At 50.8% G+C, this 19872-nt stretch overlaps 1 protein-coding gene across 4 annotated transcripts in view; it reads left to right on the top strand.

Moving 5' to 3' along the window:
- Pecam1 (platelet and endothelial cell adhesion molecule 1) overlaps positions 1-18660 on the top strand; it is an 89442-nt gene extending 70782 nt beyond the window's left edge. For 3 of the 4 annotated variants that reach the window (XM_010616772.3, XM_010616771.3, XM_010616769.3), the window contains 5 exons: positions 132-185; positions 813-875; positions 5799-5855; positions 13191-13213; positions 17739-18660. In XM_010616772.3, the coding sequence (XP_010615074.1) occupies positions 132-185; positions 813-875; positions 5799-5855; positions 13191-13213; positions 17739-17768 (227 nt within the window). In that variant the 3' untranslated portion in view covers positions 17769-18660. The remainder of the gene's footprint in view (positions 1-131; positions 186-812; positions 876-5798; positions 5856-13190; positions 13214-17738) is intronic. The other variant, XM_033767217.1, reaches the window with a different exon arrangement.
- The last annotated feature ends 1212 nt before the right edge of the window (positions 18661-19872 follow it).

Raw genomic sequence — 19872 nt, 5'->3', positions numbered from 1 at the left:
TTTTTTTTTTTTTTTTTTTTTTTTTGTACCAGGGATCGAACTCAGGTTCTTGTCTGGTTGAATTTTTAAAGTTATAGAAAACTAGAATTTCTATTGTCACACATCCCAATTAATTGTTATTTTTCACCTAGATTACAGTGATGAAGTTGGAAACCATGCAATGAAACCATTAAATGAAAGTAAAGGTAATTATCTAGTTGAGTGTTTTATTAGAAACTTTTGCATTTAAAGAAAAGACCTATAAGAAAAGAGAAAACTAAAATTTTAAAGCAGCTGGATAACTTCCCAGCCTTTTTAATGACCCTGTAACTAACTCATGTATAAAATTGATGTGACCAGGTAATTCTCCAAAGATGCTATCTGGGGCCCTCAATGGAAACACAACCCAAATCCAAGCAGGAAAGAACCAGGTTGTCTTAGTTATTTTCTCCTTTCTGGGACAAAATACCTGATACCCACAAATTAACGGAGGAGGGTTTATTTTAGCTCTCAGTTGGCTGGCTCCAAGGCCGGGTGGCATGGTTGTGGGACATGGCAGAGAGAGACAGTCCGTGGCAGGCAGGAAGCAGCGCGCTTTCCTTTTTATTCCATCCAGGCTACAAGCGCATTGGTTGGTGCCACCCACACCCACGGTGGCTCTTCCCTCCGCAGTAAATCCGTCACCCACACCCATGTTAAACCAATCAGTGGACGAATCCAGAGTCACACACACATACATCACTCACTCCCAAAACTCAGTCAAGGGGCTTTGGGGAGGCGTCCCCCAAGGGAGACACTGCCTAAACGCAGGTTGCTGTGGTCCCTTTGAACAGACTCTCCAAACTCAGATGTGGAGTACACAGAGGTGGAAATATCCTCAGCGGAGCCCCACCACGGTAAGCATCCCTCTGGGGTGAGCAAAACCCCTGCCTTGTTCTTGGTTGGGTGGGTGCTGTGGTGGGGGTGCTGTGCTCCGTGAGAAGGGTCTCCTGGATGTCCCTAAGGCTGGAGCTATAAAAGTCTAATAAGAATTAACTATGGAACCACTAACAACAGGTACTTTGTAGTTAGCAGTCACTAGATTGCAGACAGTGAGTGACTGAGCTACGTCCCAGTCCCATTTTTAATTTTTTAGTTTTGAGACACGGTCTTGCTAAGTTGCCCAGGCTGGCCTCAAACTTGCAATCCTCCTGCCTCAGCCTCCCAGAGTGCTGGGGTTACAGGCATATGCCACCACACCTAGCTTGTTCAGACTTCTGTCCCAGAGGTAGCACCTTGCCAAACACAGCCTGAACCTAGCAGTCACCTGAGGAGACCAAATGGGTGTCAATCAAGTGCGTGTTTGAAGGCACAGAGGACTCTGCCCTTGAGAGGGACACTTGGGTAAAGAATCCAAAAGCCCCCAAACCCTTTCAGTCTGAATGGTGGGGCTGGATTTGTACCTTGTGTGTATAGCTCTCTTGGGGACAGGCAGCCTGGTGGTCCTTTGCTCTGGATAGGCACCAGGAGATTGATGCAGTAGGCTGGTCCGCAGGACATCAGGCCCAGCTGCCCTTGGCACTGGAAAACAGGGCCCCTCTGCTAGCCTCCTGCCTCTTGGCTCCCCAGAGCTCCAGCACGCCGGAAGGAAACAGCCATGCCAAGCCTTCCGGCCCTGCTGGAACGCTCCTGAGGTCTGGTACCATCCCTTTCCTTTCCCACTGAGGATACGGCTGGGCTGGGTCTTCAGCCACACAGGTCTGCCCGTCATTGGCCAGAGCTGCTTCTCGCTCCACGGTCTGGCGGGATTTCAGAGCCCTCCCTCCTCTCGCACAGCGTGGCTCTGGGCACTGTGTCAGCAGTGCCCAAACAGTCCTGGGCTGTGTGCTGTACTCCTTTCTCATGGTCTTCAGTTGGAAGAGTCCCCAGCTGTGGACTGCTTTTTTTTTTGTTTGTTTGTTTTTGAGACAGGGTCTCACTATGTAGTTGAGACTGACCTGGAACTCACTACATCTCCCAGGCTGGTCTCAAACTCACAGCGATCCTCCTGCCTCAGCCTCCCGAGTGCTGGGATCACAGGCGTGCACCACCACGCCCGGCCGTAGTTGTATACTTCTTAATTCACGCAGCTACACAGGGGGATTCTGCTCCTAAGTCTCCATTGTACCTGCAACGGTAGGGGAAATGACAGGCCTGAAGTTCTTCCATTCACTTGTGAAATAACAAATAAGGGTGAAGGACCAGCCATGGTCCCAGGTGATCATTAGTGCTCAGAGGGAGCAGAATGGGGTGCAGTGAGAAGGCGCAAAGAGACTTCTCTGGCCTTTCTGGGTAGTTCACAGAGCCTTCGCTGAGGCTCCACCAGGAGGGAGGGCTAGGAGCACCCAGGAAATAGGGAGGTGTAAGGTGGCTCAGAGGTTGGCTCATTTAAGATCTGAAGGGACAGCTGCGAGTGGTGGCGTGCACCTGTAGTCTGGCCCCCTGGGAGATCATAAGTCCGATCCCAGCTTGGGCACCCTAACGGTTTAGCAAGACCTTACCTCAAAATGTAAAAAAGGCTGAAGATGTACTGGGTGCAAAGGCCTTAGGTTCAATCTACAGTACCAAAAAAAAGGGTCTGGAAGGGGGCTTGTGTGTGTGCAAAGAGACAAAGAGGAGGTAGGGGGATTGCTGGACTGGCACGCAGAGGGTGTTTACGGTTTTCTTTGCGCCCTATTTTATTTTGAATTTTATTTATTTATTTTTTTGGTACCAGAGATCGAACTCGGGACCTTGCGCTTGCGAGCAGGCAGCAGAACCACTGAGCTAAATCTCCGGCCCCTTTGCACCCTATTTTAAATGGATTCGGCGGTGTTTGGGTCAGGCTTTAGGCAAGGATGTGGCTGGTTCCAGTTTCCTTCCTTAAAAACCATCTTCATGGCCTGTGTAGAAACATTGAAGGGGCCAAAAACGGAAGCAGCGAGACTGAAATGTGGAGGGGAGGGGACTAGGGCAGAGGCAAGGTGTCGGCAGCAAGCGTTCTAGTTACGTTTCGGAGGTGGGTCACAGCACCCATGACGATAGTATGGTGAGGTCAGGAGAGACCGATTTGCTGCAGGGTTTTTTGTTTTGTTTTGTTTTGTACCGGGGATCGAACTTGGGTCCTTGCGCTTGCAAGGCAGGAGGCGGAACCACTGAGCTAGATCCCCGGCCCTCCTGCAGGTTTCTTGATGGAGCAACTCCAGAGAGGGCTGCAAAGCCGGAGGCTGGGAGGAACAGACTCATTAGGAGATCTGATTCCTTTGGGTTAAGTTTGAGTCTCCTGGAAACTGCTAAAAGGAGAGCTCACAGGGGCCTGGTGCTCGGCAGCGAGTTGACGTGGGCTATGACGGGTGGGACGGTGCCCTGACCCAGCCGGCAGGCACACACCCCTTCACCCTTCATCCTGGGCGGGAGAGCGGCTTATTCCTAAGGGATGTCAGGGAAGCCGAAGGGTAGCGAGGGAGCGGGGCCACTCAGGCTGTCAGTGTAAGTGGGAAACACAGTCCCCGACTCTGCTGAGGGCTGCAGCGGATGGTAAAGCCCGAGGACAGAGAGCCCAGTTACTGCTTGTCCTCTGTACCTGCAGTAGCGGTGGAGCCTCCTATTAACCTGGGCTCTACATCCGGCCTTGGCTTCTCCTGCAGAGGCCCAGGCCCTGCTTTTGCTCCACTCTGACTGGGCCACACCAGCGGAACCCAGGGCTGCGCAGCATGCCTGCCAGGCTTTGGGCCTAAGGAAACTGAAGAAGAAAGAAGGAAGGAAGCAGGGTTCTGCCCTTGGAAAAGTGTCCCTTCTCCATTAGGAATGTGTCCGTGTTAGTGGCATCTGGTTTTCTTTTTCTTGCTTAAAGTAGACGGGGACGGAGGGGAAGGTGAGGTATCAAAATTCCCAGGCTAAGGTGCAGGCAGAGAGAAGTGCCTTATGCTTTCCTCATCAAGTTCTGCAGACACAAGTTGCATCCAAACCGATTGGATGCATTTCCCACCTTGCACAGAAGGGCTGTGTGCACAGCAAGGGCCTGGGTAGAGCCGGGACTCCTGTCACTCAGGTGGCAATGAGGGGTCTCTAGAGCAGTGAGCGCAAACCTCTTAGAGCTTTCGGGGCCGACAGATGTATTTCGTAGGTCCATGATCACCTGCGTTTTCTTATTCCAGTCTCCTCCTTGGAGCTCAGTGACAGTGGGGAGGACAGGCCCAAGCCTCTGGCGTTGGCTCCTTGCCTTCCCACGGGTGGGGAGTGGGGCATAGGTGAGGAGAGGGCTGTGTGGGTTCGAGGCCAGTGATGAGCTAGGGTGACCCGGTCTTGGCTGACCCAGTGTCCTGTCCTCCAGGCCTCCTCCTCCTCCGACCACAGAGAAGCTCCAAACCTGCTGGCAGCCGGCCAAGTGGTCCCTGTGGGTTAGAGGAGGGGCAGGAAGGAACTTGTTAAACCCGGGTTTGCTGCTGTTTGCTCTGAGACTAATTGCTGGGAAAACCCCATGATGTCGAAGCCATCTCTTTCTCTTTTAACACAGAAAAACAGAGGCTAAAATATAGCTCCGTCCGGAAACGCTGCTGACAGCAGAGACAAACAGGCTGCTGTCCTGGTTTAGTCATTAGCAGGCAGCTGCTGCCACGAGGCAGCAAGAGGAGGGAGACAGCAGCTGAGCTGGGCAGGACAGGAGGGGCCGGGGCAGCGGCAGAAACCAGCAGCGCAGCCCAATCCAGTACAAACTAATAAGCGATGTAAGGGAGTCATGCTCCACCTCCTGCGCCCAGAGAGTGCTCGTGTCTCCAGGGTGACCAGAAAGGTCTCTCGGCCACCCCAACATACAGCCTTCTCTCCGATTCACCATCCCCTTCCCTAGCTCCTCCGTGGGGTCCCTTTCCCCAGCTGGGCCCACCCATGGGCTTTTCTCACCCATGTGAAGTTCCCTTCTACAGCGAGACTTCCTGGTCTTTCATGTAGTGAGAGGGGCTGGGAAGCCGTCAGGTCCCACCCTGGTTCCTCGGGGTTTGTGAGTGCGCATGGGTGTGCTCCTGCATGTCGTGAGTGTGGCCACTGTGCACAGAGGCGAACTGTGTGTGAACACCGCATGAAGGTTTACATGGTACACGCACGTGCACACACTGTGCACAGGTGTGTACAGAAACCCTGTATATGTACTTGGCTGGGTGTACACCTCCACGTGAAAAAATGAGCGGCCCTAGGGTGTTCTTTATCTCCCAAGCCTGCAAGTCACCTCTGGATGTAATTCACACCTGATCTGAAAATAATCTAGCCCGGAGGATCTCAACCCTGGCTGCCTATTAGAATCTCCTGGGGAGCTTTTAGAAACACCAGCTCCAGGTCTGCCCCAGACCTGAGGGCTCAGATTCTCCAGTGGATTCTTAGCAAGTCCAGCCAGAACTGCTAGTCTTCCACGGGCCCAACTGATTGTCATTGTCACTGTGATGACAGGGCTAGACCTGGGGATCCAGGTCTAGATTTCGGGGTCCAGACTGAGGACAGTGAAAGGCTATAACCCAGCCCTGGCGGACCCCCTGACACTGGGTCGCTGTGGCAGACAAAGAGGGTGCAGCCACTGAGCTGGGGGCTTCGGGGAACTTGGACTCTCACGTCCAGGGCTCCTCTCTGCAGGCAGCCCTGTCTCACGGTGGCTGTGGGCCTCCTGCTTCCGGTCTGAGTGACTCTGGTTAGACCGGGATCTTCTGAGGCTGGGAACGACAAGGTCTTGCTGCTCCTGGACACAGGCACTGCTGGGGTGGGTGGTAGATACCTCAGTGTGCTGGCCTGGGGCCCAGAGACGACTACTAACTTATGCCTGGTCCCTTTTCCAGCTCTAGGAACGAAGGGCACAGACACTGTGTACAGTGAGATCCGGAGAGCCGACCCTAGTGAGTGCACTGGCTTCAGGGCTGGGGGTGGGTTTACACATCCTCTCCCACTTCCTTTGCTTCCTTTGCCTCTCTCTGGCTCCTGTCGTCCTTGCCGAAGGGCGTTCAGGCAGGCATGGACCAGAGAAGCACCGGTTTCATTTTCTGTACCGGTTTCATGGAGTCTGGTAAAATGCAATCGACAGACTGCTTTGAAATTCGGAAGGTAAGTCAGCATGCCTAAAAGCATAACACACCAGGGGAAATAATAGTTCTGTGACTCTCTGGCTTTGTACGATAGACTTACCATGTAATGAATTCTTTGAAAGGGATTCTAACTCAGCTGGGGAATGTCTGTAAAAAATGGCTGCTCTGAGCTTTGGCTCTGAACCAGCAGCAGCTGCAGCAGTTCGGGTCCAGCCCAGATCCACGGAATCAGATTCTCTAGAATCCAAACTCAATAACCTCCCGGGGCTTGTTCCTGACACCACCAGCATTTGAGAAATGCAGCTTTAAAAGATCTGTTCAATGACCCGAGTAACCTACATTCTATCTCAAATGGTTATCACCCCTTAATGCATCTTTAAAAAAAAAAAAATTAGTCTATCCATGACTAGAGCAGAAACTTAGCCTCTTGTGGAACTTGACACTGAATGAATTTTGAAAAACATTTTCTGGAGAGTTTTCGGCTTGAGTACCTGTTGTTTTACATTCTCAGTATACTTAGAGCCGGCAAAATGGTTTTTTTTTTGTTGTTGTTGTTGTCATTTGTTTTTGTTTTTTTTGAGACAGGGTCTCACTATGTAGTTGAGACTGACCTGGAACTCACTATGTAGCCCGGGCTGGCCTCAAACTCACAGCGATCCTCCTGCCTCAGCCTCCTGAGTGCTGGGATTACAGGCATGCACCACCATGCCCAGCCTACACAGCTTCTTAACAAAGGGAAAGGGGCTCTGGGCATCCAAGGGGAGGTAAATATCTGGGGAGAAGTAGGAGAGAGAGGTGTTTTTGTGCAGGTCCATCTCAGCACATTTCTGTCTTCCTGGCCTTAAATCTTCCTTGGCCGGGGCGTTTGCAGCAGTCTCCATGGTTCAAATGTTAGTGCTTTTAGTCAGACAAGAAAGCTCTGGAAAGGCGCCTTTGTACATCAGTTAATTTTCATTTGCCCTCAACTCAAAATCATCTTTATTGCCAAAGTGCATATTTCAAAGTGCACTGCAAAGTCTGATTTCTGGCCTCTGCTCTAGGGCAGTCAGGCCTTCGGGTGGGTTCTCTTGGAGTCCCCGAGTTGGTTCTAGATTACTCAGTCCTGAGCTTTTGCAAAACTGGAACCACAGGCATTGTAGAACCCAACCTAATACTATTCTGGCGAAGAGCCTTGGCTTTGCTGAAAGATGTGGAGCCTCTATCCTACTGCTGCCACTTATTAGCAGTGTGACTTTGACCAAGATTTCTTAGCCCTCGGAGACTCGGTTTCTTCAATTATTTCACGAGAATGAGAAGAGGGGATAAGATAAGACCACAGGACCCCGGCACTCAGGAGGCGGAGGCAGGAGATTGCTGCAAGTTTGGGGCCAGTCTAGGCTACATAGTGAGTTCAAGGCCAGCCTGAACCGTGCAGTAAGACCCTGTCTAAAAGGATAAGATCCCTGGAGATGTCACTACTTATCCCCAGTAGTTAGTATACTACCCCTGCTGACTGATGAGCATTCAGTTTAGCTTCAAAGCAGTGGAGGAACTTGGGCCCTAGAGCACAGGGCCTGGGCCAGGACTAGACTAGAGTAGTCTCCACATCCCAGACTGGGCTGCTCTCCCGGCCCCAGCTGAGCCCTAGGGAACAGTTAGGGCTCTGGTCCCGTTGCAACAAACTCTCCAGCCCCATGAAGAACCCCAGGGCTCTACCCTGCTGGGGGCTGAGTGTGGAGAAAGCCCAGAGTCTTTCATGGGATCCACCCTTAGGACCTGCAGCTGCCTTAAGCCTGCGGCCTGACTTCACCTAAGGATATTGTCCTGGAAGCCAAGGGGCTTCCTGTTTCTGAATATTTCCTCTCCGTTGCTGCTGAGGACCTGACAGGCCAAGGCTGATTCCTTTTTCTTTTCCTCTGAATGATTTGCAAAAGGGCAGAAGGGCAGGTATCTGTTCGGGGGATTGTGCTCCTCTGTTCCCTGGGACTTCCTTACCCTAAACCAGCTTCTACACGCTCTCCTTTCCTCTGCACCTCACTCCAGGTCAGGTCCCTCTCACCTAGAAAGCAAAGATGATTCTCCGAGGAGCCAGGTCCTTCAGCTCCTGATAATTCTTCCTTGGGCTTTTTCCACACTCAGCCTCATTCCACAGTCATTAAAACTCCCCTCCAATCTTATTAGAGATCCCATGCATCCTCATAATCGTACAATCATCTCCACATGGGTCATCGCTCGGATTTCTTCAGCAGCTCCTTGCACTGGTGTCCCTCTGTTTGTATAGACTGTCTCTGTTGTTGCATATTATTATTATTTTTTCTCTCCATAACCTAATTTCCTTTAGGTTTAGAGAGGGTTTTCTTTTTTCTGTTGTTTGTTTGTTTGAGACAGGATCTATGTAGTGGAGACTGACCTGGAACTCACTATGTAGCCCAGGCTGGTCTGGAACTTGCAGTGATCCTCCTGCCTCAGCCTCCCGAGTGCTGGGATTACAGGCGTGTGCTACCACACCTGGCTTTTCTTTCTTTCTTGCTCGCTTGCTTGCTTTCTTTGTACTGGGGATCGAACTCAGGACCTTGTACTTGTGGCAGCACCACTGAGCTAAATCCCCAGCCCAACTAGGGCCTTTCCTATTCCCTGTAAATCCTGGAGCAATTGCTCAGGAGTGGCTGGCTGGCAGGGAAATCCAGAACCACTACATGTGTGGTAGCATAACCTCTCAATAAAATGAGGTCCTGGTGAGGGCAGGGGCTTGGGCAGATCATCTGGCCCCCTGAGTACAGAATGGGATCTTAGTGAATGTTTCTGTCTCTTTCCACACCGTCTTCCAACAGCAGCACTACAGCGGGGGCTATTTTGGGAAATGGCTCATCTGGCTAGGTGGGGCATAGTTCTGGCTGTTGAACCCCTTTTCCCCTGAGGAGCGATACAAAGGAAAACCACTCCCCCTGATAAGCTAAAGGGCATGGGCAGGCCTTTCTCCAAGGAGCAGCCCCAGGACAGGGCCCGAGAGAGACTTGGGGGAGGGCAGCCAAAAAGGCAGGAGTCCCTGGGTGAGCTTACAGGTCGTGAGAGCTGCTGGTCTGTGAGTTTGGGCTTTATGTTCCAGGCTTAGCATTTTTGCTATTATTTTTTTCACTGTAAAATAGACATAACACCGTGTCAACCATTTCCAAGTGCACGGTTCAGAGCCTTAAGTCTGTTCGTTTTGTTGGGCAACCATCCCCACCTCCACCTCCAGAACCTTTCCAACTTTCCAAAACAAACCTCCACACCCATAAAGCAATAACTCCTTCTCCCCACCCCAGAAGCCGCCATTCTACCCTGTATCTTTGTGAATTTGGCCAAGCTCAGCTTTTTTATCTGTCACATGAGGTCAAGCCTGTGACCTTAAGGTCCCTTCCAATCCCAACATTCAGTCTAGACATAGGTCATATGACTTTGCCTTGGTCATTCCAGACCCTTCTGCCTGAGTGGCCCCCACCCCCAGTACGGGGGAATGAACTCAGAAATCACTGAGCTGCACCCGTGGTCTTTTAAAAATTTGAGTCAAGCTCTTGCTAAGTTGCCCAGGTTGGGTTCCAGTTTGCAATCCTCCTGCCTCATCCTCCCAAGTAGCTAGAATTACAGAGAGGCACCACCATCCCAAGGTTGCAATCAGGCTCTTCTTAAGAGACTAAATTAGTTCCTGGGTAGGCACCCTTGGAGCTAATTCTAGTTCTTAACCCACCCCAGCTTCTCCCTTGAATCAAACTGCGTAGATACTCACAAGCCCAAGTTTTCCCTCAAGTCCGAATTCCATCCCGGACCCCAGGGCCAACTTAACTGTGGTGCTGGTGTCCTCATGTTAGCTGGAGCAGCTTGGGTGGCTCTTTGTACCGTGAACCTCTTGGAAAACCCCCTGAGTAAGACATGCAGACTGGGTTCTGCTGGCAGCTCTCCCCTTATTGGGTTGTGTGCCTCGGCTCTCACCCTCGCTTTGCCTCTGACAGTTTTCTCATCGAATCTGAATAAAATGCCTCTTGCTCGGGTGGGCACCTCAGTGGGCCTTGGGTGGGTAAGGACTGTGGTGGGCAGGTGGCCTCCTTAAAGTAAGGAGGGGCAGCGTCTGTCCTGACTCAGGCCTTCAGTGTCCCCTCCAGGTCACGGCCAGGGCTGTGCTAACCTGCTGTTTTGTTGGGAGCCCGCTGCGTGTTGACTTATAGCTGAGGCAACATCTCATCCCCGTAATTAACACTTAGTCTGCGGGAAAGAAACTGTAGGGCTTCTTTTTTTCCCTTCCAGCTGCTACACCGTCCATGCCTATGGCCTGTGCCCTGCTGTTCAGGAGGGAAAGGGGAAGAAGTCTCAGAATTAGGAAAAGCATGTGAGAAAGACACCAAACCGAGAGACCCGAGAACAGAGAGAGCCACGCAGTAGCTGAGTTGGGCTCAGGAAGAGCACCTGCCCCTCAGTAAGCTTTAGCTTCTTAGGGCCAAGGGACCCATGCTCACCGCTTCCTGATAGGATATTTACTTTGTGACCCTGGGGATGGAACCAGGCAGGGCCCCACATGAGCTCAGCCGGCACTCTACTCCTGAGCTTTCCAGCAACCCCGGAATATTTTTGTTTGTCCTAACTTGGCTGGAGGAGGGCAAAGCTATAGCATCCAGTGAGCAGAGGCAACGGGACTTCAACACTGAGGGGCTTCACCTCCTGGGACTGTCCCACAAGAGATCTCTTCTCCGGACGCCAGCTGTTTGTTTCTTTGTGCTCACCTTGGTGGGTGACCTGGCGGCTTCCTACCCATCCCCCTGGTCCTGGGAGAGACAGTCTTACTCCAGGTCCTCGTGCCATCCTGAGTCGGACAGGGCCCCCTTCCCATCTGAGATTCAGCTCCCTCAGCCTTCCAGGGCTGCACTCTTTCTGCTTGGAATTCAGACTTCCGAGGTGGAATTCAGACCTCACAGGACAGAAACCCTTGGCCCCCCTGCCTTCCCTGCCACCCTGTGTAACAAGTGGCGGGGTTGAGAATAGTCACAACAGGAAATGGTCATCAAGAAAGAACCAAAGAAAAGAAGGCCTCTAGGCCAAGTCCTAGAGAGGGAGAGAACATTTGAGTTGGTCTCCACCCATCCTGTGAGGCCCAGAGCCAGCTGGGCCCTCGGGCACTGCCAACCTGCCCCTCAGGGAGGTACCTCCTCCTCCAGCATCCAAGGTGTAAGAGAGTATTTCATGCAGACACTGAAGGTGCTACCCACCAAATTCTATTTTTATGGTGATTGCTCTATTACCAAAAAGAAACAGAAACTACAAGTAAGTGCAGATTTGGATTTCCATTCATATCAGCAAATATAATGAATGTAAAGCATTTCGTGTTCAAATTGCTTTAGGAAATGCAGTCTTGAGCCTCTTCCCCGCTTGTGCCTGGCTCCAGAGCCCATGAGATGTGGGAGAAGAGCTGGAGCACGGGGGGGTTCCTCTTCCTCCCAGGCAACCTCTCTGGGGCTCCACCCCGGGAACGGGCTGATGGGCCTAGCTGGCCTTTGCCACAGGACTCTGGCCCGGCCGAGGCAGGAGAGGTCTGCCTTGGGAACTTCTGGTCCCGTTTCCTCTAGGGCAGGCGCAGTGGAATGTGAGAAGATGAGGTTTACAAGGAAGTAGACCTGTGGAAACAGGACATTTTAAAATCAGAGAAACCAAAGGTGGTGCCTGCAGTGACAGAAGGCCCCGGAGCCTGCCCGAGGCCCACACTGAACTGGGTTTTGAGCCTGTGGGCCTGGGTACAAACCGAGGCCTCTTGCCCCACTTTTAAGAGCAGCAGCGCCTTCTCTCAGGCCTTCCCAGGCAGCAGACGAGGTCCCGTAGCTGCTGTATCTTCAAGTCTGTGCCCAGAATCCAGGCATTCTGGTGCGAGTGGGGAGCCTGGTCCTCTCCAGAGGGGCAGACCATCCCCTTGCTTGTCCTTTGCAGTGAAAGTTGCCTCTGACTAATGCAGGCAGTGACCACTCACCCTTCACACAGCTTCCTGTCTGCTCAGTTTAACATTCTAACTTTTGGAAGTAAGGAACTGGTTAAATAAACCCTTGCACGCCCATTTAACAAATATAATCTTGCTACTTTAACAGCTGTTTAAGAAGGTACCAGAAATGCTTATAAAGTCATGTCACATAAAAAAGAAGCCAGGTATGGTGGTGCATACCTATAATCCCAGCACTTGGGAAGCTGAGGCTAGAAGATGGCTGTGAGTTCAAGGTCAGTCTGAACTGCACAGTAAGACTTTTTCTCCAAAAAGAAAAAGATAGGATATAAAATGTCATTTACCATGTAACTGCCCCCTTCAAAAAGAAGTCTACAGCTGGGCGTGGTGGCGCACGCCTGTAATCCCAGCACTCGGGAGGTTGAGGCAGGAGGATCGCTGTGAGTTCGAGACCAGCCTGGGCTACAGAGTGAGTTCCAGGTCAGTCTCAACTACATAGTGAGACCTTGTCTAAAAAAAAAAGAAAAGAAAAGAAAACAAAAAATTAAAAATAAAAAGTCTACTCAGTAAAAATAACCAGGGAAGGTGTCAGCAGGGTTCGGAGGATGGGACTAGAGGTTTTATTCTTACTTTCCAGGGGTGCTTTATTTCCCACTTTCCTGTAATTTTCAACTTTTTTCTTAAAGTGTATCTGCTATTTTATTTTTTTGTTTCTGCTTTATTTATTTATTTATTTTTTGATACCGGGGATCGAACTCAGGTACTTGCGCTTGCAAGGCAGGTGGTGGAACCACTGAGATAAATCCACCCCCTTTTTCTTTTGTTTTTCTGAGACAGGGTCTCACCTGTAGTTCAAGCTCATGCTGAACTCACTGTGTAGCCCAGGCTGGTCTCGAACTCACAGCGATCCGCCTGCCTCAGTCTCCTGAGCGCTGGGATTACAGGCGTGCACCACCACACTTGGCTTGCTACTTACATTTTTTAAACTTTTAAAAGTGTTAAATAATGTGGCAGGGACTTTACATGCCTGTCACATGGAACTGGAGGGTCCCTGGCAATGTATCTGTGGGCAAAGGACCCCTAACCCTGAGCAAGCATTCCCTTCTGTCTCACCCTCTTTCCTGGACCTGGTCCCCCCCCCCTTGGTCCCTGAAATCTGGGGAAAAAGCCAAATCTTTGCATTGCTCACTGCCCTGCTATTCTTTGTCTTGCAGATTTTGCGGAAAACAGACATTCTGTAAGTACACTGTTCACAGAACAGTAAAATACTTTCCCAATTCCCCCAGAGCCTGTTTCCCACTAATCTTCCTCCTACCCCATATTGGCCTAGTCTGTTTTGAACCAGGACCCTCTGACTAACCTTCGCCAGTTCTGACTTTGAATAACCTCCCTCACCTGTTTCTATCGTTACACCTCAGCCCATATAGGAGGGGAACCCTTGAAATCCCCCTCAGAGAACTGGGAATCAAGGACACTCGTTGCTCTCTTAGTAAGAATGACACAGGCCCACGCTGAAACTGCAAAGGCTTTTTTCTCACTAACCTTCCCACGCGCAACCTTTCTGAGAGTTTAGCAGCCGTGCAGGCGTTAACAGGGCAGCTGCTGTCTTAAGAAATGAGGAATTGGTTTTATGAAATACAACTTTAGGGTCTGGGAGGAGCTTTTTAGTAAGACTTCTGCAACCCCTTCTAGTGGGCCTCTGGCTTCCTTTGTTTTTGCCTGTCTGAATTCTTGTAAAACAGAGCTTGTTATGCATTTGACAGGCAGGAAGCCACTGACATTCTTTTTGTGGAGAAAAGCTATCAATTTAAGGAAAAGAAACATGAAAGGAACGTCTTTTTCTAGACGACACCCACCCACCCAGACTCCCGAAATCAGAGACCACTGCATGACAAGGGTGGGGAGTCCGATTTATAGAGGAAGAAACTGGCCTGGATTAGGACACAACAGTTGGCCTCCGTCACCCGGAGCCAGGAACAGAGACCAGGGCTCAGGGGTCCCTGGCCGGGGCTCTGTCCACACCACAAGTCCTCCCGTCCCCAAGTACTGTGCTGTCCCAGCAGTGACGGTGTTGTGAGAGTGGAAACTCTGCCCCACAGGCAGTGTGGGAGACTGAGAAAAACGTGTTTTCCCTCTGCAGTAAATGTCACTGTGTCCCCAAGCCCGCGCTACCACCGATGGAGACCAACACCCAGCAGGACCAACCTTTTTACTTTAGACTGAACTTTCCTCTTCCCTAGAAGCTGGACCTTGGGCCCAAAAGTCTGATTCTAAGAGCTCAGGCCGGCCGGTCCTGCCCCCTTCCCCCAAAGACAGCCTTTTGGCGGGAGCCAAAGAGTCCTCCACCACTGGGAAAGGAATTTTGAATTTTGAAGCTCATGGGTTTTGTTTATAAAAGGAGCACGTATAGTTTCCCTAATAATCATCTGGAGCAGGTCAGGAGAAAATGAATTGAATTGCCCAGCAGGGAAGTGGGAGGGGATTTCCTTCCTGAAATCAAACCTGACAATCATTCCCTCTTGTTTAACGGCCATTGGAGGAAATATCTTAACAATGAGACAGCCACTGGGCCAACTGCTAATTTGGCATTGTTTGACCAGCTTCGATGGCTCACTCTGACTTCACTTTTCCTTTGCCATTTTTGCCTTGTTTATACATCGTGTTTGTGGCCAACTCAGACAGATAACATGAAGAGAACACCCTGTACTTACATAAGCGGGTGATTCTAGACCTGTGAGGGTCTTAGATCTTGGAGAGAACCCTGCCTTCTTATGGATTGCTCACCTACCTACCTCTGGGGGCCACAGGCAGCTGGGCTGCGATGGAGCCTGACAAGGAGCTGGCTTCCTTAGGCTGAAGAGGGGCTCTCAACTCTGCAGCCCTCTTTGGGGCAACCCTGGCTCCCCCAAGCCTAAGCGTCCACATCCACGAAGTGGCGATGAGGAGGAGGAAAACTGCAACTACTTAACAGGGCTTTATTAAGGCTTCAGTGAGAAATTTAGCAGCCGTGTAAAAGCTGTTCTCTACTTTAAACTTCTTTTCACCACTTTGGCAGTAGTGGATATGATCGGTGAGTTTGCTTTATTTGGTCCTCAAATGTCCCTGCTGCATTGTGGAATGAAGCAATTGCTTCCCCGAGGAGTGGGATTCAAGCAAAGCCAAGCTTTGAGGTAGGAATCAGAGGCCCACATTCAGACTTGTGCTAAACTAGCCGGGAGCTAACCATGTCCCTTTGGGCAAACTCTTAACTTCTCCAGACCTCTGTTTCTTTTCTTTTTTCTTTCTTTTTTTTTTTTTTTGGTTTTTTGAGACAGGGTCTCATGTAGTTGAGACTGACCTGGAACTCACGATGTAGCTCAGGCTGATCTCGAACTCACAGCGATCCTCCTGCTTCAGCCTCCTGAGTGCTGGGATTACAGGCGTGCACCACCACGCCCGGCCTCAGACCTCTGTTTCTTCATCTGTGAACTGGGGGTGGTAAATGTCTCACCTAGTTGTTGCAAAGACTAAATGGGCACCAGACACAGTCCCAATACCTCAGAAGTACTCATATGCAGTATTTTCTAGAAGTAGGGATTAGAGATCCAATTAATTAGGGATTAGAGAGTGTTGGAAACAAATGCTTTTCGAGGGGATTTGTATCGTGTTCTGGCCGGAAGTGGACAATTCCATGGCTGTACTTGGATGGCTGACAGCTGGGCACTGACTTAGGCACAGCAAGCCCAGACCTCGGATGTGAGTGTGTTAACCTTTACTTCGGAGTCCCCGAGCCAAGCCCTTCCTGTCTGTGGCATTGGTTGTGCAGCTGTGCCCAGCACTGTCTGTCCCCAAGAAAGGGAGAACAGAGGTGCCTGGGGAGGGACTCAGTTCTGGGCCCTGCAGAAAGGCTGGACACCACAGTTGGGTCTCCCTCCTCCCGCTGGACGGAGGAAATGGGACAAGCCTAACTGCCAGCGCTGGCGGGCCTCCAGCCCTCTGGGGCCAACACAGCTTTTTTGGCCTGCTCCTCTGGGTTTCTCCTGGCAGAGGAGGAGCCAGAGCCTTGACCTTCTGGTTGGAACCCTCAGTCCTGCATCCTGTTCTGACCCAGGAGGGCCAGAACAAAATGGAGACATGAGCTCAGCTCACCTTAGGAAGTCAGCCATGGGCTTCCCCAGACTCTGGGCAACCCTCCCCTGTCCTTGTGCTGGTGCCTGTCGAATCCACTGGAGCAGGGTGTCCTTTGCCCACGAGGGTCCAGGAGCATGGCCCAGGGCCTTCTGCTGTTTCCACTTGTCCAAACTCAACCTTTGCAGCCAGCTCTCGCCATTTCTGTGACACCCTCACTGCCCAACCTGGCTCCTCTCATCACTGCTGAACTCTTCTGTACTTCACTAAGGGCCCTCCTAGCTTCTCTCGTAGCAGTATTTTTGTTGTTGTTATTGTTGTTGTTTTGAGACACGGTCTCACTATGTAGTTGAGACTGACCTGGAACTCACTATGTAGCTCAGGCTGGTCTCAACTCACAGCGATCCTCCTGCCTCAGCCTCCTGAGTGCTGGGATTACAGGCATGCGCCACCACGCCCGGCTAGCAGTATTGTTAATAATGATCATATGTCAAGTTCTGGGGGGCAGGTTTTTGCATCCTCAGCATAGAAAACAGTGCAGGTCAGATCCAGGTTCTGTTAGTGGGATAGCTCACCGGAGTAGCATTTGAAGCAGTCAAAGAGCACTGCGAGATGGCAGAAGAGGTGAACTTTTTATGTGGATATAAATGTCATTTAAATCATTTTTGTTGTTGTTGTTTGTTTGTTTGTTTGAGGCAGGGTCTCACTACGTAGCTGAGACTGACCTGGAACTCACTATGTAGCTCAGGCTGGTCTCAAACTCACAGCGATCCTCCGGCCTCAGCCTCCCGAGTGCTGGGATTGGTGTTTTGAGATAGGGTCTAAGCCCAGGCTGGTCTCCAACTCACAGCGATCCTGGGACTGGGATCACAGGCGTGCGCCACACGCCCGGCTGAACCATTTTAAAATGTATAATGCAGTTACACTAGGTGCATTCACATTGCTATTCAACTGTTATCACTAACCACCTCCTAAATTTTCATCTTCCCATTCAGAAGATTTCCATTGCTCAGACTGAAAGCCTCTGTCCCTGGCCCCCAGCAACCACTGTCCCACCTTCTGTCTCTACGCATCTGGCTGTTCTGGGTACATTGAGCAAGTGGAATCATGCTATTTGTCGTTTTATGTCTGGCTTATTTCTTTTAGCATGATTCTCTCAAGGTTCATCTACTTTGAAATGCATCAGAGTTTCATTCTTAAGACAGAGTCATACCTCTTTGAAACATCTAAGTTTGACCATTTAAGTTCATTCTTTCATTATTAAAATTAAAAAGTATACCTACCAAGTATGGGAATCTGGAATCTGGGATCCTAGCACTCCGGAGGCTCAGGCAGGAGGATCACCACGAGTTCAAGGCCAGCCTGGGCTGCATAGCGAGACCCTATCTCAACAAACAAAACAAACAAACAAACAAAAATAATAAAAAGCAGACCTAGAGAGAGTAGTTAGAGGTGGAACTGGAGCCTGAAGCCAGGTCTCTTAAAACTCACAGGTCCAGACACGAGTGTGGGCCGGGCTGGGGGACTGGCCCAGGACTGCACCACCTTGTGGCTCCGGTGTGAGGTGCTGCCCGCCATTCTGCGTGTCTGTCTGCCGGGGCGATCTGCAGTCCTAGGGGTGCGACTCCAGCTTCTTTTGTCTTTTGTCCTTGCAGCGAGCAGAAGCCTCCCTTGATGGAACTTAGGACAGCAAAAGCAGGTGCTCGTGCCTGGCAGGACATCCACATCCCGAGACGCGCAGACGATTCCCATACTCCGAGAGCTCTGTGCACTTACCAACCTCCTCTGCTCCCATGTAACCTAGAAATTCCTCAGGCCGAGGCGCCAGTTCTCAAATCCATCCTGCTGCGTTAATGTTAGGCATAAAGAGATCCAGAGGGGCTGTCCGGTCGCCCGCGTGGTCCCTCCTTCCCAGTTGCAACAACCTTGCAGTGCAGAAGACTACAAGGAGGTCAGATAAACAAGCCCCTGGGCTATTTTAGAAACTTGAATATTTTGTCTTGTACAGATAGAGAATTTCTGCATGCGCCCCCTACCCGTTTTGTCTTGTACCCGATCACTTCCAGCAGACGGCCTACTCTTAGGCTTAGTTTTTGTTTTGTTTTGTTGTTTTGTTTTTTTCTTTGGTCCTTCGAAGGCCGGAAGCTCTGGATAGTGTTTGTTCCTCGGAAATGACCAGACAGCTCCCCACCGCCACGCCCCCTCTGACCTCACCCACCACAGAGCTGCTGGGGTGCGACTCCCCCAAAACACCAGGAAGGTGAGGCCGGCCGTCCGAGTGGAGGAGGAAGGTGGTGTCAGCGCCGATGCTCTGGCCAGGGTTCTCCCTCCGCCACACTGAAGGCCGGAAGATGAGGGATGATTGCCTACAGCAAATCCGATTTTTAATAGAAAAACGAAGCGTGTATTTTTCTTACTAATTTTTTTTTAATTTATTCCCTGCTGAGGAAGTGATCTGAGGTCTGGAGATGTTTCGGAGGCTGGCCGGAGTGGGTGGGAAGGAGGAAATCTCCTCCCTGGCCGCCTGGGCAGCAGAGCCGCAGGGAGCCTGAGGGGTGTTGTATTAAATAAAGTTGATCTTTACTCTTCCGAGACTTGTAAGATGTCATCTTCTGAGAGGCCGCGTGCAGGGAGACTCCCTGGAGCGTTCAAAGACCCCTCAGGCTTCAGTCCGGGAGAACCCAAGACACCCACTTCACCTGGAGTCTCAGATGCTGTTTGGTATAGACTTACACTGAAATATTTTTATGTGTGAGTTTCAAGGGTAACAGGCCACCTTGTATTTTATTTGACAACTCTCCTGGCCAGGCATCCACCCTCCTAATTCACCAGTCCTCGGGGCCCATCCAGGGTCCCTCAGATTTCACTGCCCTCAGGACACTGCTGGGCAAAAAGGCAGCAAGAGGTCTGCCAGGTGTCAACTTTGAAAAGCTGAACCAGCCTTTTAACCTCTGGGCTTCAGTTTCCTCATCTTTCAAATGTCAGAAAAATGACTCCTAACATTTGAGAAGTTGAGACTCCTTTGAATACGATGAAGCCGTGTGAGGTGGTGCACACTGTAATCTCAACACTTGGGAGGCTGAGGCAGGTGGGCCTCTGCAAGTTCAAGGCTAGTCTGAACTGCATAGTGAGACTGTCTCAAAAAAAGAAAATATGATGAAATCTAGTGATTCTTCACCACCACCACCACCACACACATGCATGACGTTATCGCAGGACTGTCATACAGGACCACGGGCTCAGGTTAAAGCCAAAGGATCAGAGAATGATTAGGTGATCTCTAACAACCTCCTGAAGCACCAATGGTTTGGGGAGAGTCCAGAGCCCGTGTCAACTCCTCAGACCCCATTCCTGCATCTGAGCACTACCGCTGGACACACAGCTTTGTTATTTCCTGCCACCTGTATTTCTGAGGAGGAAACCACACAACACTCAGGGGTCCCTCCCTAGTTAATATCATGGCTAAAAATGCCTTCTGTGTTCAGCTTTCCTGACCGGCTGTCATAATCACTTCCCAAGATCCTCCACGTGAGGTGGGGTGGGAATGGGGGACAGGCAGTGGAACTCGATAGTAACACCTTCCTCTCCTGTGCTTCCGGTGCCACTGCTCACTGAAAGACTTAGTCCTTAGCAAACGTAGAACTTTTATCCTTTTCTGAGGAGCCTCCAGAGCTCCGCCGCCCATTACATGAGCACATACTGTTTACTGACTGACTAACCGAACCCCCCGACCTGCACTGGAGTGTGCCCTGTGACATCGTGACTAATACTCGTGTGTTAAAGCACTCA

Source organism: Fukomys damarensis, unplaced genomic scaffold, assembly GCF_012274545.1.
Source record: "Fukomys damarensis isolate Sample0158 unplaced genomic scaffold, DMR_v1.0_HiC HiC_scaffold_23, whole genome shotgun sequence".
NCBI lineage: Eukaryota > Metazoa > Chordata > Mammalia > Rodentia > Bathyergidae > Fukomys > Fukomys damarensis.
Note: the sequence above shows the minus strand (reverse complement) of the source record. Positions and strands in the feature narration are given on the sequence as shown.